Raw genomic sequence first — 19,247 nt, forward strand, 5'->3', positions numbered from 1 at the left:
CCAAAATATTACAGCTGAACACTGACAATCATTTGACTCTATGGAATATTCTAGGCCTGTAAACTCCCATGTTGAAAAAAAATTACTGTTTAAACTATGTTTCCTCTAAACCACGAGTTATTTACTAACAACAATAGGAACAACAGCACTTTCATTACCAGTGGTGAACTAAAGCCACAGAAGAGGAAGATAGAGGCAAACACCCAAAAACCAAGATGGAAAGGGAGATGAGAATGCAAGAATAGGGCTTTACACAGTGAGAGGAAATAAAAGGATGAAACAAAATGCTTAACTAAAAAGGACAGGGAATGGGTGCCTTCTGAGCTTTCCCTGGCGAGTTTCCAAGGGAAGTGGCAAGTGCAAGACCCTGGCAAAGCAGCAGTTGTAAGGCTGCTCTGCTCCTGACAAACGTTAACTGCAGAATATGAATGCTGTTCTTATTTTATTTCTTAACTGACCAAAAAGGGAACTTGAACCTTTCATTTTGAACCCCTCTAGTGTAGCTGTTACAGGATTATTTGCTAGAGAGATAATGCCATTTATACATCCTCTTACATGACCTAGATATGAACGCTTTATATAGAATCAGAGAGTCACTTTGGATGGAAAAGACCTTTGAGATCAAGTCCAATATATTCTTATCTCTCCATGAAGGAAGGCCATGCCTGCATCCATCTGCCAGACAAGCAGCCTGTACACATTGCTTCAATTTTGATGGTGATCAACCAAGTGTTTTCTTATTTTCATGTTTCTCCCCCCATTCAGCAAATCTGAGATTGCTCTAGCTGCACTAATGGAGCCAGGGTACGTGTGTCACCTGAACATCCCAAGCAGCATCTGGCTTTCCCCTTCCCATCAGCCCTTTCTATTCTAGGTTCGCAAGGTTTCATTGGACTGAAAAGCAATTAACTGCTGTTTTCAATTTCCCTGGATAACTCAAGAAAAAGCCTTCTGCACCAGTAAAGGTTTGCTGTATTGCAGGCCAGTAAACCCTGAGGCTCAGTGCACAGAGCTGAGAGAGACATCATACTACTGAGAGTATTCTGCAGAAAGCACCTGGAGCTAATCCTTCCATGCGTGATTGGAGTCCTGCCCACTAAAGAACTGCTCAGATAATATTCTGGATACAGACAATGAGGTTATCCAAGAGTATTTTAATACCCTTCTACTTCATTTATACCAGGGTTTGAGCATAGAGTTTGTTTTGAACTGAAGGCTATCACAACGTCAGCAAGAGAATTTCAGGAATTAAGAGTTTTCTATTGGAAAAGCATAGGCAGAAAATCAAATGGCACAAACTGGTTGGTCTGTGTGCTTACACCAAACTCATCTCCACCCAAACTTCTTTCCAAGATTCAGATTGTGCCAGGGGAAGACTTGGAGCACACAGCAGAAATCAATCCATGCACTCTATTTTGGCCAACTTAGGTAAGACCTACATGAACAATTATATGATTCCAGCTAACTTTCCCTTAATGTCTTTTTGTGTTTACTAAAGGGACACGACTTTTACCCTCTGAAGAAATCAGAGGGGCTGTCATAAAAAGATGGAAAGATGAAAAGCTGCACAAGGACCAGTTCCCAACGTTTTTTCAGACAAGCCAGACAGATTTGCCAGCTTGGTGCTGGACAGGTCTGCTGAACCTCCAGAGGACTCAGCTGAGTCACAGACAATGTGTGAGGCCAAGGAGGGGAAAAAGAATCACATGACTATTTCCTACCTCTTTCAGCCTCCCTGGCTGCCAGGAACTATTCACTGGCAGGCTGCAGAGACAAGTTCAAAGACTGATAAAAGCAACATAGAAGATGCTACAAACTCTCAAGTAAGGTGATAACAAAATATTTAGTACTAGTAGTAGCAGATATTTCCTGCATTACATGATAATACAGTTGGAAACTGAAGAATTCAGGAAATTGTTTAAAGCAATCTATTCAAATGAAGACCCAAACCCTTGTTAATTAATTGTAGAAAATAGAGGAGGACCCCCCCAAGAACATAAACAGCATTACAAATCTTACAGAAGAAAAGCTGAAACTGCTTTTGACTGTCGAGGAAGATCCATACAACTCAGGAATAACAATGTGCGTCCTATTTCTGCTATCAGAATGAAAGCCAAACAGTGTTTCATTATATTCTTTCACAGATAGTTGATAAATCCAAAGCATCTCAGTATTTCTATAAAGATAAACTTGTTAAAACACTGCAGCAGCTTACTAGGACAATGCAAGTCAAAGTCCCAAATTTCCTGAGTTATTAACTTGCAGAAATGATCTTCACAAGTGAAACAAATGCAATTGACCCAGAGGCATCATCCTTAATTTGTAAACAGCTTGAAACAAAAACCTTGGGAATTAATTTGTTCTTGGCCTGTTTTTTGTTTTAATCTTGTTGATATTTGTTCATGAGGAGACCCCTTCAGTGTCCACGTTTCCATCTTCGTAAAACAGAAGAGGTGGAAAGAGAAACAAACCCACAATGATGGGCTTAAACAAGGCAAATGATGGAAATAAAAGTATCAGGGAACAAGTCTACGAAATCCTTTAAAAGGTAGGAAAACCAGCAGCAGGTTGAATTTATGACATTTAAAGGGGGAGAGGGGATTAGAAGTAAAAAGCCCTAAAAACCCTTTTGAGAAACAAAACCACCAAGAATTTAGGACTTCAGGTCTGTAATCCTCCTGGGCAGGATTTCAAATCAGTATTTGTGCAGATTATTTTTAGATCTACTAGTTTCCTCTGATACATTTGATCACATGGCATTGGGGAATACACTTCATTCATTTTAATAAAGTTGATATGATAATATAATTTCATGAATCTCAGGTTTTAGCATTTGGCAGTTATCCTTCAAGTTACCCTTCAGTTATCCAAGATACCAGCTGTGGTTTGATCTTGTTCAGTGTGTAGATATACAGACATATATATATAGAGATAGATATATATATATATATATATATATATATATATATGCAAAGCAGTTGGGTTTGCCATACAGCATGCTTACTGAATTTAAAAACTGGAAGTACAGAGTTTAATGTCTATGTGAGTTATCACAGTTGCATTTCCCTGGAATTAAGTTATGTAGTACTTGTGCCCCCTTATGAAATAATTTGCCCACATAACACCTCAAAGGAATGCAAAATATTGGGTTTTTAAAAACTCAATACATTTAACTTTTGAAGATATCTCTTCTAGTGCAGTTAAAATTATTACCAATGTGCTAGAAAGAACACATGTGCAGATGTCAAAGGATCATGAAGCACCTGCATGATTCATTTTAGTTTGAAATATGTTGAAGTATTGCCTGTATCAAAACCTTCTGAACATCAGATACTCCAGTGGGAAAAAACATTGTTTCACAGACCAAGTTTGGTTAAAAATAATTACCTATCTGCCCACATACAGGGAGGAAACAAAGTCTGCCTATTTATCTCAAAATCAGCTCCTGAGCGATCTGGATTTTTTTACATTAATTCCCAGATCTCTGCCAGTACAGGAGAGCACTGAAGACAAACCCATCTTTAGAACAGCCTTTTTCTCAAGAGTTCGAGTGGAAATATACAAAAACCATGCAGAGGAAAGCATAAGTTATTAAAGCATAAGTAACTAGAGCAAAAAGAATTCCAGTTACATGTCCTTCACAATCAGGCTTTTTGTGAAAATCCAAATTTCAACACATTTTCTTAAAACAAAAGGTAGGAAATTCTGCATGAGGCAATGGACGAATTTGAATATCCACAGCTTCAGGTGCCCATCACATCTGGTGAACCACCTGAATGATCCACCCCTTACTGTGGAGCATGTGGCTGAGTATAAACACGGAGCGTATATATAGCAAAAAAAGAGGAGAGTATAAAAGATTCCCTGCATTCTTCGAAAGGTTTCTTGACACCACTGTAACATTTATAACCCAGAGAAACTAAAAAAGATCAAACATGGACTCTTTTTTTACAAATATGAAAGAAGAACAGAGGAAACAGAGCAGAGATAATTAATACTTAAACCATCAGCTGACAATACCCCAGAGAAACAGCCCCACATTTTAAAGGAATACCATGAGTCCTTAGAAGTGTCTTCTTTGCAAGATGTAACATCATCATCAGACCTCACGGTCCCTTTTAAACACACTAGCTACTATCTTAACATTTCACTATAACCTGCTTTGTATGAAATTCTGTAAGGTACCCAGCTGTGGTTTATTTTCTCCGTAACACTGAATGGAAAACTGTTTACAGAGCTCTGGTAAAATCTCTATTTCTCCTAATTTAACAATAGCACTGATTTCACTTAAATATTATTTCTCCTCCATTATGAGAACTATTAGATAAGAACCGTCTTTTATGAGAAAACCAATGTTTAGCTATCTTCCTGTGAAAAACGTAGGAAGTGTTTTTATAATTTCAGATTCAACTTTTCAGGTAAAATCCAGGGTGCAATGCCCTCACTAGCAAGGGTTTGATTACTATTAGTATTTTGAGGTAAATTTGTATCTTGAGACTAACCAGTAACAGGAAATTGTGTGAAGCACACACAGTACCTCCCTTGAAGACAGGCATGTCTTCTTGACTTTCTCTGCACAACAGAAATGTTCAACACAACATTTTCTGCACTTCTAGTAACAGTGAATCCCTTTGAGCATCTCTGAAAGTTTCAGCTTCAAAGGCAGAGCATCAAACTGGTACCAGAACCTGGCAGCCAAACACTGCTTAAGCAGGTGACAGACCACAAGTAGTGTCTGTCCTACACACCATGTGATCATAGAAAGAATCAAAGTTCTCTTCAGTAACTTTTACAAGAAACTGGGGAGTTGTCATTAAAATTCCCTTTCTTTTCCTCACATTCATGTGTTTTAGCACATTAATATTAAGCCTGAGGCCCTTTTAAAATTTCCTTTTAATGTATAGATTATGAGAATATTAATTTTGGATAAATGTGGATTATTTCCATGTTCTTTAGTAATCTCCTTACAAAACAGCAAGCAACGGCCTTATCTAAAGAAAGAACAATTTTAAGATGGCAACAGCAATTTACATGATGTATTAAAAACACAATATTATTGTTCAGAAATTACGCAATTAGTTGACTTACATGATGATTCTCCTGTTCAGGAACCAGTATTTCCGCCTATGCCTGTCATATCCAATAGGTTCGTGTCGGATGTATGGTTTGTTTTTTTGGATTTCAGCCACACAGTCAGTCACTCCAGGCACCTTATGTGCCACGCAGACCTCGCACTGCCACTCGTCTTCTGGCACCTCCTCCAGAGGGGGTTTCACGCACTCCAAGTGGTACACGGCTGAGCAAGTCTCACAGCAAAGCAAATCCCCAAGTTTGTGACAAACCCTACAATGATCATCATACTGAATAACACCTTCTGACATTAACTCCTCACGTGCAATGTTTGTGGTAAGAAACTGATCCACTAAGAACTGCAGAACTTTGATTTTACTCTCTACTGGTCCATAAGGATAGTCCTCTGTCTCTTGGTAAGGAAGAACATGATGGTATTCCTTGTCACTCTCACAATATACCCGCAGAACCTCTGGCCACGTCATTCCATCTATGAAATACAAAGTGGAATTAACGCTATCTTTGAGGTCAGCAGGTCCAAAGGTAGTATTTGAAGTGTCTTCTTCACGTAAAACTGCTTTTAACAGCACTATATGCATCTCTGCCATAAGTGTGCACTGCTCTTGACTTACCAGAGCAGCACAGAAGTCCTCAAAACGAAAAGGAGAGAGGCGCAAAACAGTGCCAAAGTTCCTTAGTACCTCATAGATGGCAATAACATTCATTATATGCTCACTAGGCACCATTAAGTCCTCTGAGGATTTAGGAAACTCCAAGGGTGGGATATCTTTTTCTTCCAATATTGGAGAACGAGGACGATGTGCTCTTTGTCTTCTCCTACCTGGAATAAAAAACAACAGTAAGAATTTTGCTGTTCACAGGCCAATGTGTTTAAACATCTATCATCAGTCACTGCGCTAACATTCTGAACTAATGCAAATTAAGGCTTCACAAGCTTCACAGTTACATGAATGTGTTAACTCACCTACTTTATATATATACTTTAACTAATAGTATGAAAACAAAACACAAGATACCTGAAGTTTTGCTTCAGACACATACAGGAATTGCATTTCCCATACAATATACATCTACTGAATCTTTAAAATGAAATCTAGAAATGTAATTGTTTAAACTACTTAAAAAGAAAGACATTTCCCGCAGCCAAAATATTAATTTTTTCTCAATTTTATTCAGCATGACTAGTTTAAACTCCAAACATAAAGCTCCAAACAGATATTTTGTATTAAATTATTGCAAGCTATTCTCCTATCCAGCAACAGCATCCAGGAAATCTCATTTCAGGCAGATGTCTTAGAACATCAATTTCAATCAAATTAAAATACAAAAGAGAACCTGAAGTGCATTGCCCACTGCTTTCTAACTAGAATATTTCTCCTGGCTACCTACAAACCAAAACCAGAAGGTAAATGTGATGTTTTATGAAAATATTTCAAAAATTCTCAGTTTTTCAAAACAAACAAACAAAAAACCCACCCCAACCCACCCTCATGCTTCAATAAAACAGGAACCATACCCACAGAACGAGGAAGCAAAATTATTCAAGGACAAGCTTACCAAAAAAAGCTAATCTAAAGAGCTGTTTTATTACCTAAAAGAAAAGACACTGAGCATAATCAATTCAGTCTCAGATGCTAATTCAGATAGGATGCTACACTTTCTTCCCTTTAATTCCACTATCCTTGATGCCAAGCAGAAGGAAAAATAAAAGAGGAAAATTTTTTGTGACACTACCCGACAGATGAAATATTTTAATCTTCTATCAAAATAACCAGCTACAAGCAACTATTTCTCAGCTATCAGTTAAAAGTTTTAGATGCATTCATTAAACTTATTTCCCTTTATAGAAAAAAAACAAGTTGAGAAAATCTCATAAACCATCGTCTAAGTTTAATCTAAGAACTGAGATGAAAGCTGGTTTTAGGTCCTCTTACTAAGCATACTAAGATTCTGGTCAACAATTAAACTTCAAAATTATCCGCTGTCCATAGGGAAGTGTCAGCAGGATGCATTTCATTCACAGAGATAATCCAAAGGAAAACTGCAGTTGTCCATAGCACACACACACTTCATTAAAATGTGACATGTATTAAACTTCGTGTGTTCTGAGACTGAAGAGTGACACAACCAGTAGTCTGGAATTTTAAGATTCACAATCATAACTTCTTGACCAAATTCTGCAAATAACAGACCTCTCCAAAAATAGGTTTAAGGAAATTGAGAGATAAAGTGAACTTTATCTCAGCTTGGATGTTACCGTTAAGAGGAAATGGTTCTCTGTAGCACTTTTCAACCCACCCTACTCCCTTCGATACTCCCAGAAATACAGAAAAGAAATCTAATATGGGAGAAGATCTGCTAAGGCAGAGCCTGCTGAACCTGAAACACCATCATTAAAACTTTAAAGCATTGAAAAGGGGGAAAAAAATAGTTACCAGAAAGAAAAGCTACTCTAAGAAACATTCTGATGCACAACAAATGATTCCAGAGAAATAAATCAACCCTTAGGCTGGTATGGCAAGAGGGCACCAGATACAGCTCTCCCTTTCCAACGTTAAAGAATGAAATCTTATGCAACAAATCACACACCCAAACAATACAGAAGATGAACTGCAAGATGTTTCCATTACAGAAGTAGTAGGTCAACATCATCTGTGGATAAAAATAACTTTCCAAGTTTAGCGAAGTTTGAGTTCTGACTGTGGAAAATGAAAGAATGTTTCTATGACTCTCTTCCAACATGCCTCTGCACAAATCAGTGGAAAATGTTTAATCATGGCAAACACACAAAGACAAAGGAGTTTCACAGCCACGCACAAAGCAAGTGTTCTCTAGATTAAACCCAACTTTTCTATCACCATGATCCAAAATCATATATGCATAAGGCACAGCTGGTTTAATTAAAAGACCCCAAAGCAAAAGAAAGACACATTCCCACAATAAACTACTTCAGGGTCCTGAAGCTTCCTTCAACATTGCAGTCCTAGTTGGCCATGCAAGACAACACCACCACCTCCACCGAACAGATATTCTGAAATCAGTGATGGCCCTCACAGAGTCCAAATATCACAAAAAACAGCAAAGCTATCAACCAGGATTCTTTCCAGTGTTTGCAACTGTAGCAGAAAAAACGTGTCTGTCATGCAGTAAAGCCGTAAAACAGCCCTTCAAGAAAGGGAGCAGCAAGGGTGTTAACCCTGCTTTACCTGAATTAATCAGAAGTGACAAATCCCCCCAGGAATTTTAGACAAAGATAAACCAGAGTGAAGGAATACTGCTGAAACAAATGGACTCCCAATATACCAATTTTGCTGATGTCTCTTTCACATGAGATAACCATGGTATGGAATCACAGAATTATTAAGGTTGGGAAACACCTTCAAGATCAAGCCCAACCATCAGCCCAGCCTCACCACCATGTCCTCAAGTGCCATATCCACACATTTTTGAACACCTCCAGGGGTGATGACTTACACCAGTTTCCTGAGCAGCCTGGTTCAGTGCTTTACAACCCTTTCAGCGAAACAAAGTTTCCTAATATATAATCCAAACCTCTCCTGGTGCAAGGAGGCCATTCGCATATTTGCCACGTGAAATTAATAGGGGAATAAAAAAAGAACCTTAAAACAAGGCATTCCTAATTTGTTCTGAAGAAGTTAGTCTCTAACACTTCCTCTTACAAAGGAAGCACATTGGTACAATTAGAGATCTAGAAGAAATGTGTTATTGGGATACAAATATGTCACAATAGCATAATAAAGAACTGTACTTTGGTGCAAGCACAACGCAACCCTACGGCTGCATTAGTCACTTAAATCAATTTATGTATTTTCATGTTTTCTTTGGTATAAAGAACAGAAATTTCAAAAGCAATAGTAAAACAGACAACAGGAAAAGAACACTGCATTATAAAATGTGTGCTTCATTTGTGTTAGGCCACACAGTTGCAGCACATTATGATATTGCACACCTCAACACTCCCCATCCACACTGGAAACCACACACCACAGCTCAAGAGCTCAAATAATTTCTTTTCGGACACTGAACTGCTCTGAACAATTCTAGACTAAATATAAACTGGTTTCCAGAGCTAAAAAAGGCAAGTATTCAAAGATGCAGAATATTTAGAAAGAAACTATTTTTCTTGAATGACTTGATGGCACAGTATTTCAAATCTTTTTATGCTGGCTTTTTTTCTTTCCAATTTCACTTTCAATTTGTTATTAATATTCTCTGTACTGGGGTTGAAGAGAATCAGAAGTTGAGAAGAGAATCACAAAGTGTGATTTGGGAATTCAGAAATTCCAAGCAATTTGTGCTTAAATGTATTACTGACCAATACATCAACTGTGATCTCAAGAAACACTCAGACACCTTTTAAAAAAACCTCAAAAGCCCAAACCAACAAACCCAAGCAGTCTAATAATCTCCAGTGAAAAGGATGGACACTCTCTGCCAAGGTGCTCATAAATCTTGAAGCATTGTAAGTGGCTGCTGAACTGAAATTAAAAGTGCAGGTCAGTGGAATATGATATAATGATGTCAAAGTGCTACATGTCTCTTTTTTGAGCTGAAATGTTGGTATTTTACTGGTTGGGTGGACAACCTTTCTTCACTGCTGATTTTTCAGTGCGCCGACAACCCACAGAGCTCACCCTGCTTCAGAGCAGTTCCACCTCCTGTGTGAAGGTTTCTGAAGATCACAGTCCATTTTTACCCAACTGTGCCTCATAAACACAAAATCCCTCAAACGTTGAAAAATGTCTTCCTACCATAAACATAACCAATTTTTCAAGCTCTTCACTTTCAAAGACAATCTTCTTTTTCATGAGGCAAGTGGACCAATATTTAAATTTGACATTCACTGGCAGACACAAAAAACCCACAGCCCAACAAAGAACTCTGGCCACTTCAAACACTTTATTTTGGTTTAAATTATTTTAGAGATACTAGGATTTGACAACTTTTTTTTTTTTTTTTTTAAATTTGTTGTCATTTGTCAAGTATTTGGGCCCCGACAGGGAATTTTTGTTTTAAATAGAAATTGCAGTATGTACTATTTTGTTTAACCCCAAATCCATGAAGAGGATTGCAGAGCAGGTGCACTGGCAGCTTCCCTCTCCTTTAAGCACCACCACTTGACTGACCACACTTTAAACTGAAGCTTCATGTAACTACTCTCAATTCAAGAAATCTACTCTCAATTTACCCACACTGAAGTTTCCCAAAACGTACTCAAATTTTATTACATGCAAATTGGATACTTCTGAGATAGTTTCTGCATATTAACTAAGTCTGAATCAAATTTTACCTCTACATTTGAGGCAATACAAAGGCAGAAAATGTCCACTTCTACACCACTCAAATTCCATAGCTCTATTTGGAGGAAAAAAATAGATTTGCCAACAGCCTCCTGCTGCCACAGCTGGACTACTGACAGGATCCGGATCCCCTCGAGTGTCTCAGCACTACATTTCTATCTAGCACAAAATTCTTTTAAATGGCAAATCCTTCACTGATCATCTCCCCAAGTGCTGAAGCAGTCTGCAGTGGTTACCCGTCCCTAGTTGAAGAGCTGCCTGTAATTAAGATTAAAGGGTAAACAATTCTATTCCCATGGCACATTTAATTATAGATACTGATAATTATAGTCTACACTTAGGATAATCTACTAAAATAATTTATATTACAAATATTTAAGCCAACACACTAATGATATTTGAAATAAAACAAAGTTACTCAAGTAACCGTCTGAATGCCCAAAACCAGAATTTACTTAAAAACCCCAAACCACTGCTTTATTTTTTTTCACTTCCATCAATTCAACCTTTCAGAATTTAGAAATGAAACAGAATTTAAAAGGACCAAACCCCTTGCCTCTCTTTTCATTCACAGACTGAAAGAAGAAAAGGGAAAGTCATATCTACTCTTTACCTCAGGAGAATACAGAATTTAAAACTACTTTAACCATCTTTAACACATCTGCTGGTTTATGTAAACAGAGTACCTGAATTAACTATAGACATCACTGTCCAGAATACAAAAAGATTGTATCACAACTAAATCACTTTCAGGCTCCTCAGCTTTAGTTGTATTCAATCACCATACACGTGTAGGCTAACAAAAATCACCAAAATCCAGTTTTGCCTTGTCTCACTGACGTTACACATCCCTCCCCTCCAGAAAACACAGGCTTTCAATCCAACATATTTCAAATATTGGACTGGTGGATGGAGGTCCTTCAGACCACTGTCTTGTTTAAACAGGGACAGAGTGGTGGCTGCATTAATCTGACCTGAAAAATAAACACTGGTTCCAGCCTCCCTTGATTTGAAAGTTCACAGCTGGTCTCATTTCTCTTCTCTAAGAACTTTCCCTTCCTCATAATTTCTCAGCACTTGGGCTCTCCAGCTCAGAGTTCCTGATGACAGCTGCCATGGAGAAGATAAACTTGGTAGAAGCATTGGGGAGAGAAAAGATACCTAGGAGTTTCAGATACTTCAGCAACCTGTCACAGGAGGGGGGAAAATAGAGAACAAACCCCCACCCCTCCAGTCACACTCCACTAATTGACCCCAGAAAAGACTTTCAATTTTCCCAAAAAAAGATTTAAATTTTTGGCTTCAAGTTCCATGAGCCAAGTCAAACCACACTACACTTACACGAAAGTTCATCTTTAGTAAAGTAGAACTGGGCTGGTTTTGTTTTCCAGATCGTGAGTCACTGCAAAAACTTTTCAACATAAAGACCAGCTGGCAGTTATATATGATGTTCTGGAAGCATGAGCACTCCTTAGAGAAGACGCCCTCTCCGACATTTTCCTTCCTCCTGGAAACTTTGCCTTTTGACTGCCCTCAAACTCCCTGAGACCCTCCTATTTTGGTTTGGTTTTAATAAACACACACTTGCTGTCCCATATTATTGCTTTGTACCAGGAACGTTTCAAATGGGACTGCATAGCAACACAGAAGTTTTTGTTAGATATCACTGAGAAAACTGGAAACAGTTGATGATAATGTGTAAGAGAACCTTTTTTGTATTTTTTTCTTTCCTTTCACAGCAGAATGCAGAAACTGGATAGAGCTGCATGTTTGCCACAGCAATATCCAAACTGGTTCTTTAATTAAAAGTCAACCTCTTGGGAGAACATTGGCTCAGCTTCCACCAAAGAAAAAAAAGCAGTAAAATGGATGAGTTTAACATAAAATAAGAATATATTATGAAAAGCAGTGCCCAAATAGAAAAATCTAAATCTTTTTCTTGGGATGGGCTGAAATTAAAGGCTTTGACTTTTACAAAACACTTTTTTCCCTTTTAAAAATGACAACATGATAATCATGTTTCTAATAATCACAAGTCAAACAGTCTCTCCAGAAAAACTTTCTGAAAGAATAAGATGCATTTGTAACTACTTGTAGATGCAGATCCAATTTGAATATTGCTCTGCAGTAATCACACTTAACCCAAATTTATTTATTTTGTCTGGAGAACAGAATAAATAAGATTAAACTTAAAAAACTAAGCCAACATTAAAAATGAGGCATTCCAATCACCACAAAAGCTTTGGAAGTTGAAACACAAATGAAAAAATAACTGGTTATTAGGCTAGATCCTGAGTGCACTCACATCACACAAATTCTCACACGTGTTCCTAAGTAAAGTTCGACTCCTACCTTGCCTTGTACAAAAGTATGTCCTTATGTTCTTTTAAAACAGTAAAACTTTTGCCTGCTTTTTTTTTCAGTTTGCACACCTGTCAGCAGTACACTTTTAAACCAAACTAGGGTTCTCGACTGATTTGACATGAAGAATTTAATTTCTCAACATTATGGCCATCAGCACTCCCTCAGGAGCCAGGAATACAAAGCCTCCTATATTCTATAGCATCATTTTAACATTCGGATAACTAATGCAAGACAAGCAGCAGATGAGATCACTCGGAGAAGGACTTGGAGGCACAACCCTTTTGTGCCTAGAACCCAGGCAAAGAAAAAAGTCCAACCAAAACCACAGATAGCACTAACAGAATGATTCTCAGAAAGAGTTAAACAATTTCTCGGGACACACTCAGGATAAGCTGTAATTTCAGAAGTTAGTGAGCGCTGAAAGCCAGCCCCAACCTACTAAAATCCACGTTTATTCACCTTACACCTGTTCCATGCAACACAATGAGCACTTACAGAATTTTACTGCAGATCTACAAAAAAAGTTTGCACAATAAAGTCATCTGCAGCACATGAAATTACTCTTTTACAACACACATACTTGTATACAGGTGAGATATTTGCTGCTTAGAGCTTCTGAGATGACTGAAGTGACAAAGCTCTCTTCAGATAAGCTGCCAATTTACAAGTCAATACAGCAGGATCAGCCCAAATTTAGTCCTCTGGCCTTCTACACAATTTCTTTGTTAAAACTCTTCTTCTACATTTTTCATGATTGGCATGATGAACTACTGATCGTTCCCTCTAGAGCACAAATCAAAGTGCAGATCACTAAATGGTAAACTAAGAGCATGCCAGGTTTAATTTAGAGAAGAGGGTACCCCAGGTAAGATGTTTGGGAGGCTGGTAAATCTTCTCACATGGCAGACAAAAGAGGCTGCTTATCTTAATGTTGTATCTCAGTGGCTCCACTTAGACAATTCTTCAAGAGCATGAAAACGTGTTCAGATAAAAAATTACTACAGACACACCAAATGCAGCACGTGGTTTCCTGCTAAATTCTTTCACTCTGAAGATAAAAGCACACTGTGAAGTAACTGGTTAATAGAAGCAATGGTCAATCCCTGCAAATGCTCAGACTAGCAAAATCCATCTAAAAATATTATTTAATGTATTTTAAGATAAATATTTTGGCTCCCAACTCCAGTGTTGTGCATTTGCTTGTTTGACACACTGATGATGATCTCAGATGAAATCTAGATGTATAGCTCTTCCTAAAACCAGTTTTCCCAGTTTCTGATGAAGAAAAATCAAGAAACAAAAAATGAAGGACTTCTAGGCACCTTGATTAAACCCTTCTCTTAAAATTATTCAACATATGAAAAATACTTAGTAACTGTAATGCAACGGTGACAAGCCTCAAGTAGAATTTACAGTGGACAGGGAACGGCAAAAATGTTTAGTGATACAAGATATAGAGGATACCTGTCCTAACAGTTCATCCACCTTCTGGGGATACAAAGGGGTGAGAGGGAAGGGACATTACAAACACACAAAATCCCTCTACCAAAAGTACGTCCAGCAGAAGAAAAATAAGTAACTGTTATTCACACAGTATGTTTTTACTGTACCATGACTAAGTGCTATATTAAAGACATTTTATCTTTTCTAAGATTTTGCTTCTTTAAATAGTTTGATAATATTATTTTATATTATAACAATATTAATTTCACTATCATATTATAGTAGAAAGTACTTCTACATCTAAGTTCAAGATAAAGCATAAGCTCCCAGTCAGAGCACAAAACCTGAGGCTTTCTTGGCCAGACACATTGCTCTGCGATCTTTTAATTCATTGCTTAACTAAGTTAAAAAAAACTGTCCCCCACTTAAGTGGAATGTGTAAAAGCTTAGTTGGCAGAAGTTTGACTGGAATGGCAATTATTCAATACCCTGCTCTCAAAAACAGTCTTCAGCCCCTAAGACTACATCCTGAAAGTGGTTGTAACTCAGGTTGCACTGACTGAGAGAAGATAAGAGGAGAAGGATTGTTCATCATCTCTTCTGGTAAAAAACCTGCACAATTCTGTCAGGAGGCAGTTTAAGCCAAGGGAGGAGACACTCCTTCAAGCCCTCCAGCTCAGCATGGGAACTCTGCCACTGTGTTACAATCTGACTGGCTTGAAGACAAGGATAGGAAATAATCCCCCCTGTATCTAAATACAGCTGAGGACCAACTCTGGCTCGGAGTGCACGCCAGTCAAACAGCTCTGGAGCCCCTGCAGGAACACTGGAGACACAGCTCTGGACCCCTGCTCTGCTCTTAACCTCCTCTCTGCACTGGCCCCCATCAGACACAGAAATACTGATGAGAAATAAAGCACTTCCTTGCCTATCAATGCTGCTCTGGTGTCCAGCAACTCTTGCTGGACTATGACAAGACTGAGATTTCCATCAGTGCCACCCCTGCAGAGCCACGGTCCCAAAGCAGGTGTTTGTCCAGGATGAGACATGGACTGAGCTTCCTGAATGAAAAGTTTGTACTTTTTTCGTAAAAGGACATGGGAGTGTCTGGGAGATAGGGAAGGAGGGAGTGTGACCTTTAGGCAAACACTGAACTAATGAGAACCACCAGTAAATTGCCAAAATAACAACATAAACATTTTAACTCTCAAAAACTCAATACAGAGCAAAATCACCTACAGATAAAAATCCTTACACTGACACGTCTCTCAAAAAAGTTAACTGAAGTCATTCTGACCAAGTGAGAAATAAGCATATGAATTATCAAAATGGTTTCTGATACATCTAAATACCACATAAAACCTGTCTATGCTTGTACAACAATGCACACAGACCTATCTTCTGATTTGCCAAAACACTTAGCACATTTGAAAAATGGCATACACCCATTCTCTGCAGAACTCATTTTAAACCTGGATGCTCATGTAAAAAATATTATCCTGACCTAGTCAGCTAAAATCATAAAAATATTATTTCCCTGACATAAGCATTCCCAAAAAAAGTAATAGAAATTAAGTTATCACAACTAAGCAGAAAATGGAGAGTTAAAAGTCAAGAGAGTATTTTGGAGCTTTTTTCTTCCATGAAGCCAGATCTCAATCTTTGAGTAATAAATATTCAAAAAATTTCAATCTGATTGCAGGACATTCCTGCAACAGGTAAACTAACATCTTTAAAAAATTATCTCTAAACAGATTTAGTAATGTATGTACTCATTTTGATTCATTTAGGTTCTTGAGCATATGGATATAAGTTTAAAATATACATACAGACAAACACACAGAGCTTTTTAAAGTACTATTATGAAGTCACAGAATAAGCCGATATCATTAACTCACGCAAATAAAGACAAATCTAGCAGCCAGTACTTCCCCCTTTTTAAAAGTCCTCAGCTAACTACTCGGATCTACACTCCTTTTTTAATTAGGATGCAATGCATTCACACCAACAACCTGTTCCTCCCCTCTTCCAGACTGGCCAAATACTCGTACAACATCAGTGTCTGCCATCCTGTAGCCCAAATCATACCAGGTTACCTCTAAGTTGAACTACTCTCCTGGTTCAGACACTTAAAAAAAAAAAAAAAATTCTAAGCTTGAACGCCATTCTGGAATGAGTTCAAATAAATCCAAAGTGCTTAAGTTTAAATAAAAGAATTTTTGAACCTTGGTGAATGAACCAATTAAGGACAAACAGAAATGCAGGCCTTAAAAATTTCCCAAATTTTCCACTAGAATTAAAAAGAAAAAAAAAAAACACTATTATGTTGAATGAATTTTAACCCCAATATCAGTTTTAAAGGTTGCTATATTTTAAGATAAACACAGTATTTAAATGCAAGACCTCTGACTCAACCTCCATCTTTTAATCTTTGTGTTGAACTAAAACTAGGTTTACATCCTTGCAATGAGGCCCTGTGCACTTTTCCCCAAACTATAACAATGCAATCTCCATTTTGAACAATGCACCTCATTTCCCTCCTTGGAAAGCTACTTTTGTCTTAAAGCCAGTAAATGCTGGATCCAGTTATAGCTCTGATCTCAAGAGCCTTAAAATCCTCGGTGTTTACGGTTTTTTGGTTTATTAAAGTCACTTCAACTTACATGTGCTTCCTTTCCTTTCAACATCAAGCTATATTTGCAAGCACAAGCCAGCCTTTCCTGTATTTAACTGAAAGGACCTCTTTGCAAGGCATGCCTCTCGTTTCCCTTGTTTTTAAATTTAAAGTGAATGCTCCACACACTTTTGACATTGTCTGCAACACGTCCTGGTGGGTCGCGCATTTCTGCAGCCACCAGGTTCCTCACGAACATTTGCAAAGCATCCCCTTGTTCCAGCAAGTGCCGCCCGCCCTCCCTGCTCCTCTCCGTGCACGCGTTTGTGAGCATCTTCCAATGCTCCCAACGTCCCCGGGGTTGCCAGTGGTTATTTGCATACCCCTCTCCCTGGGAGTGCTTGCGGACATCCCTCACATCCTCGCATGGGAGTACGGACCGTATCTGCCAACCTAGAGGGAGCATGTGGGGTGCCCTCGACTTGTATGAGTTCGCCCATGGACTCTCTACCTGGGGTGCTGCTGTAGGTGCTGTGGCTCCTGAAGCTGCTCTCAGTGCAATAACTGGCATCATCTTCATCCTCCATCTCTTCGGGGTAGTCAGAGTCGTCGTCGTCCTCCTCCTCCATTATCTCCTCCTCCTCTTCCTCCTCGGAGTCCTGGTTATCCTCAGGGTCTCCCTCCTCCTCCTCCTCGGACACCATGCTCTCCTCCTCCTCCTCGCTCTCATGATCGTCGTACACCACTTTACTGATGCTCCTCCTGGACGAGGCAGCCCTGCCTGGGCTGTTGCAGCTGCCTCCTGCGCCTCCTCCTCCCCCTGCTCCTGCCGCCCCGGCCCTGCCCCTGCCCTTACCGCCGCTGCCTCCCCCACCGGGGGTGCTGCTGCCGCCGCCGCCCGCCTTCCTCTTGCCGCCCCCCCTGGGCGAGGCGGCGGCGGCGGGCGACGAGGCCTGGGCAGCGCCGGCTCCCTTCTGCTTGGGCCCCGCCGTCTCCGCCTGGGCCGCGGCCGCCCACCTGCCGCGGCTGCTGCCGCGCTGCCGGGAGCGCAGCCCGCCGATGGGGCCCGCTGGAGCCGGGGCGCTCGCTGGAGCGGCGGCTGCCGCCGGCTGCTGCTGTTTGGGCGGCCTGCCGCGCCGGCCCCGCATCGCTGGGCGCTGGCCGAGGGGGAAGGGAGGGGAAGGGCGGCTCGGGAGGGCGCTCGGAGTCCGGACAGGCGGCTACGGGCAAGCTCCGCGCCCCGCGGAGGGCGCGGGGCCGGGGCGGGGGGGGGGCCTGGCCGAGCGGGCCGCGGCTCAACGCGAATCGCCGGCGCCCCGCTCCGGATCGCCGCCGGCCGCCATCTTGTTCCCCGCCTGCGCCTCGGCCGCTCCGCGCTGACTGGGGGAAGCGGCACCAGGCCCCGAGCGCCTCACGTGACCGCCGCGCCCGCCGCCGCCGCCAGGGGGCGCGCCCGCCACGGCCGTGAGGGAGCCGCCGCGATGGGGCGGCCCTCCGACCCCCGGACGCAGCACCCAGCCCGGCACGGACACAAAGCCCGGACCGAACCCGAACCCGGCACCGAGCACCGGCCCCGGATCCGACACCGGCACCGACATCGACCCCAGGCACCGACAACGGCACCGACCCCCAGCCGGAACCCGGCAGCGACTCCCACCACTGACCCCGAACCCGGCACCGACCCCAGGCACCGACAACGGCACCGACCCCCAACCTGAACCCGGCAGCGACTCCCACCACTGACCCCGAACCCGGCACCAACCGCAGGCACCGGCACCGCCCCTTGCCCCCTTATGCTCCGCTTTCCCCTCCGCCGGCACCCGGCGCGCCCCCTGCCCCAGCTCACGGTCCCAGCTCACGGTCCCGACACCGCCGCTCGCTCAGCCGGCCCTGCCCCCTCTCCCCACACCAGAGTCGCTGGGTCCGTGGCCGGGGTCTCTCCCGGAGCTCGACCCGCGCCCCAGGGGAGCCCCCAGGCCCGTCGGGTGCGCGCCGGCCCCCAGGCAGGGGCTCCCCACGGGGGTCTTCATCCCCCGCCCGAGGGTGTCCCCTCGGGAGAGGCTTCCCCCCTGCATCGGCACTAAGCAGCTCTCCTGACCACTGACACTCATCTCTGGCCGTGCTTTGACTCCTCACCCATTAAACCCCTCTTACAGCTTGCCCTTACACAGCCAGCGCCTGTGTAAAGCAAACACTGAGATCACATAGGGACCCACCATCACTGTTTTTGTCCATCCACTTCCTCTATTCTGCTGTTTCCGCAGTTCCCTGGAGCACTAGGAAAGAGATGGGCTCCGTCTATTTTGTATTCCCTCTAGTTGTCTCATTTGCCAGAACCCACAAAGATCTAAAAATCAACAAAAACCAGTTGCACAGTTGGGTTTCCAATGCCACCACTTGAATTCAGGGTATCA

General features: G+C 41.4%; 1 protein-coding gene across 11 annotated transcripts in view; it reads right to left on the reverse strand.

The window, feature by feature from the left end:
- BPTF (bromodomain PHD finger transcription factor) overlaps window positions 1–18,082 on the reverse strand; it is a 53,980-nt gene extending 35,898 nt beyond the window's left edge. For 10 of the 11 annotated variants that reach the window (XM_039562561.1, XM_039562557.1, XM_039562564.1 and 7 more), the window contains exons 1-2: window positions 17,345–18,082; window positions 5,089–5,911 (exon numbers count right to left, since the gene is read on the reverse strand). In XM_039562561.1, coding sequence (XP_039418495.1) covers window positions 5,089–5,911; window positions 17,345–17,981 — 1,460 coding nt within the window. In that variant the 5' untranslated portion in view covers window positions 17,982–18,082. The remainder of the gene's footprint in view (window positions 1–5,088; window positions 5,912–17,344) is intronic. The other variant, XM_039562558.1, reaches the window with a different exon arrangement.
- Between the last annotated feature and the right edge of the window lie 1,165 nt (window positions 18,083–19,247).

This window comes from Corvus cornix, chromosome 18 (genome assembly GCF_000738735.6).
Source record: "Corvus cornix cornix isolate S_Up_H32 chromosome 18, ASM73873v5, whole genome shotgun sequence".
In the NCBI taxonomy this organism is placed as follows: Eukaryota; Metazoa; Chordata; class Aves; order Passeriformes; family Corvidae; genus Corvus; species Corvus cornix.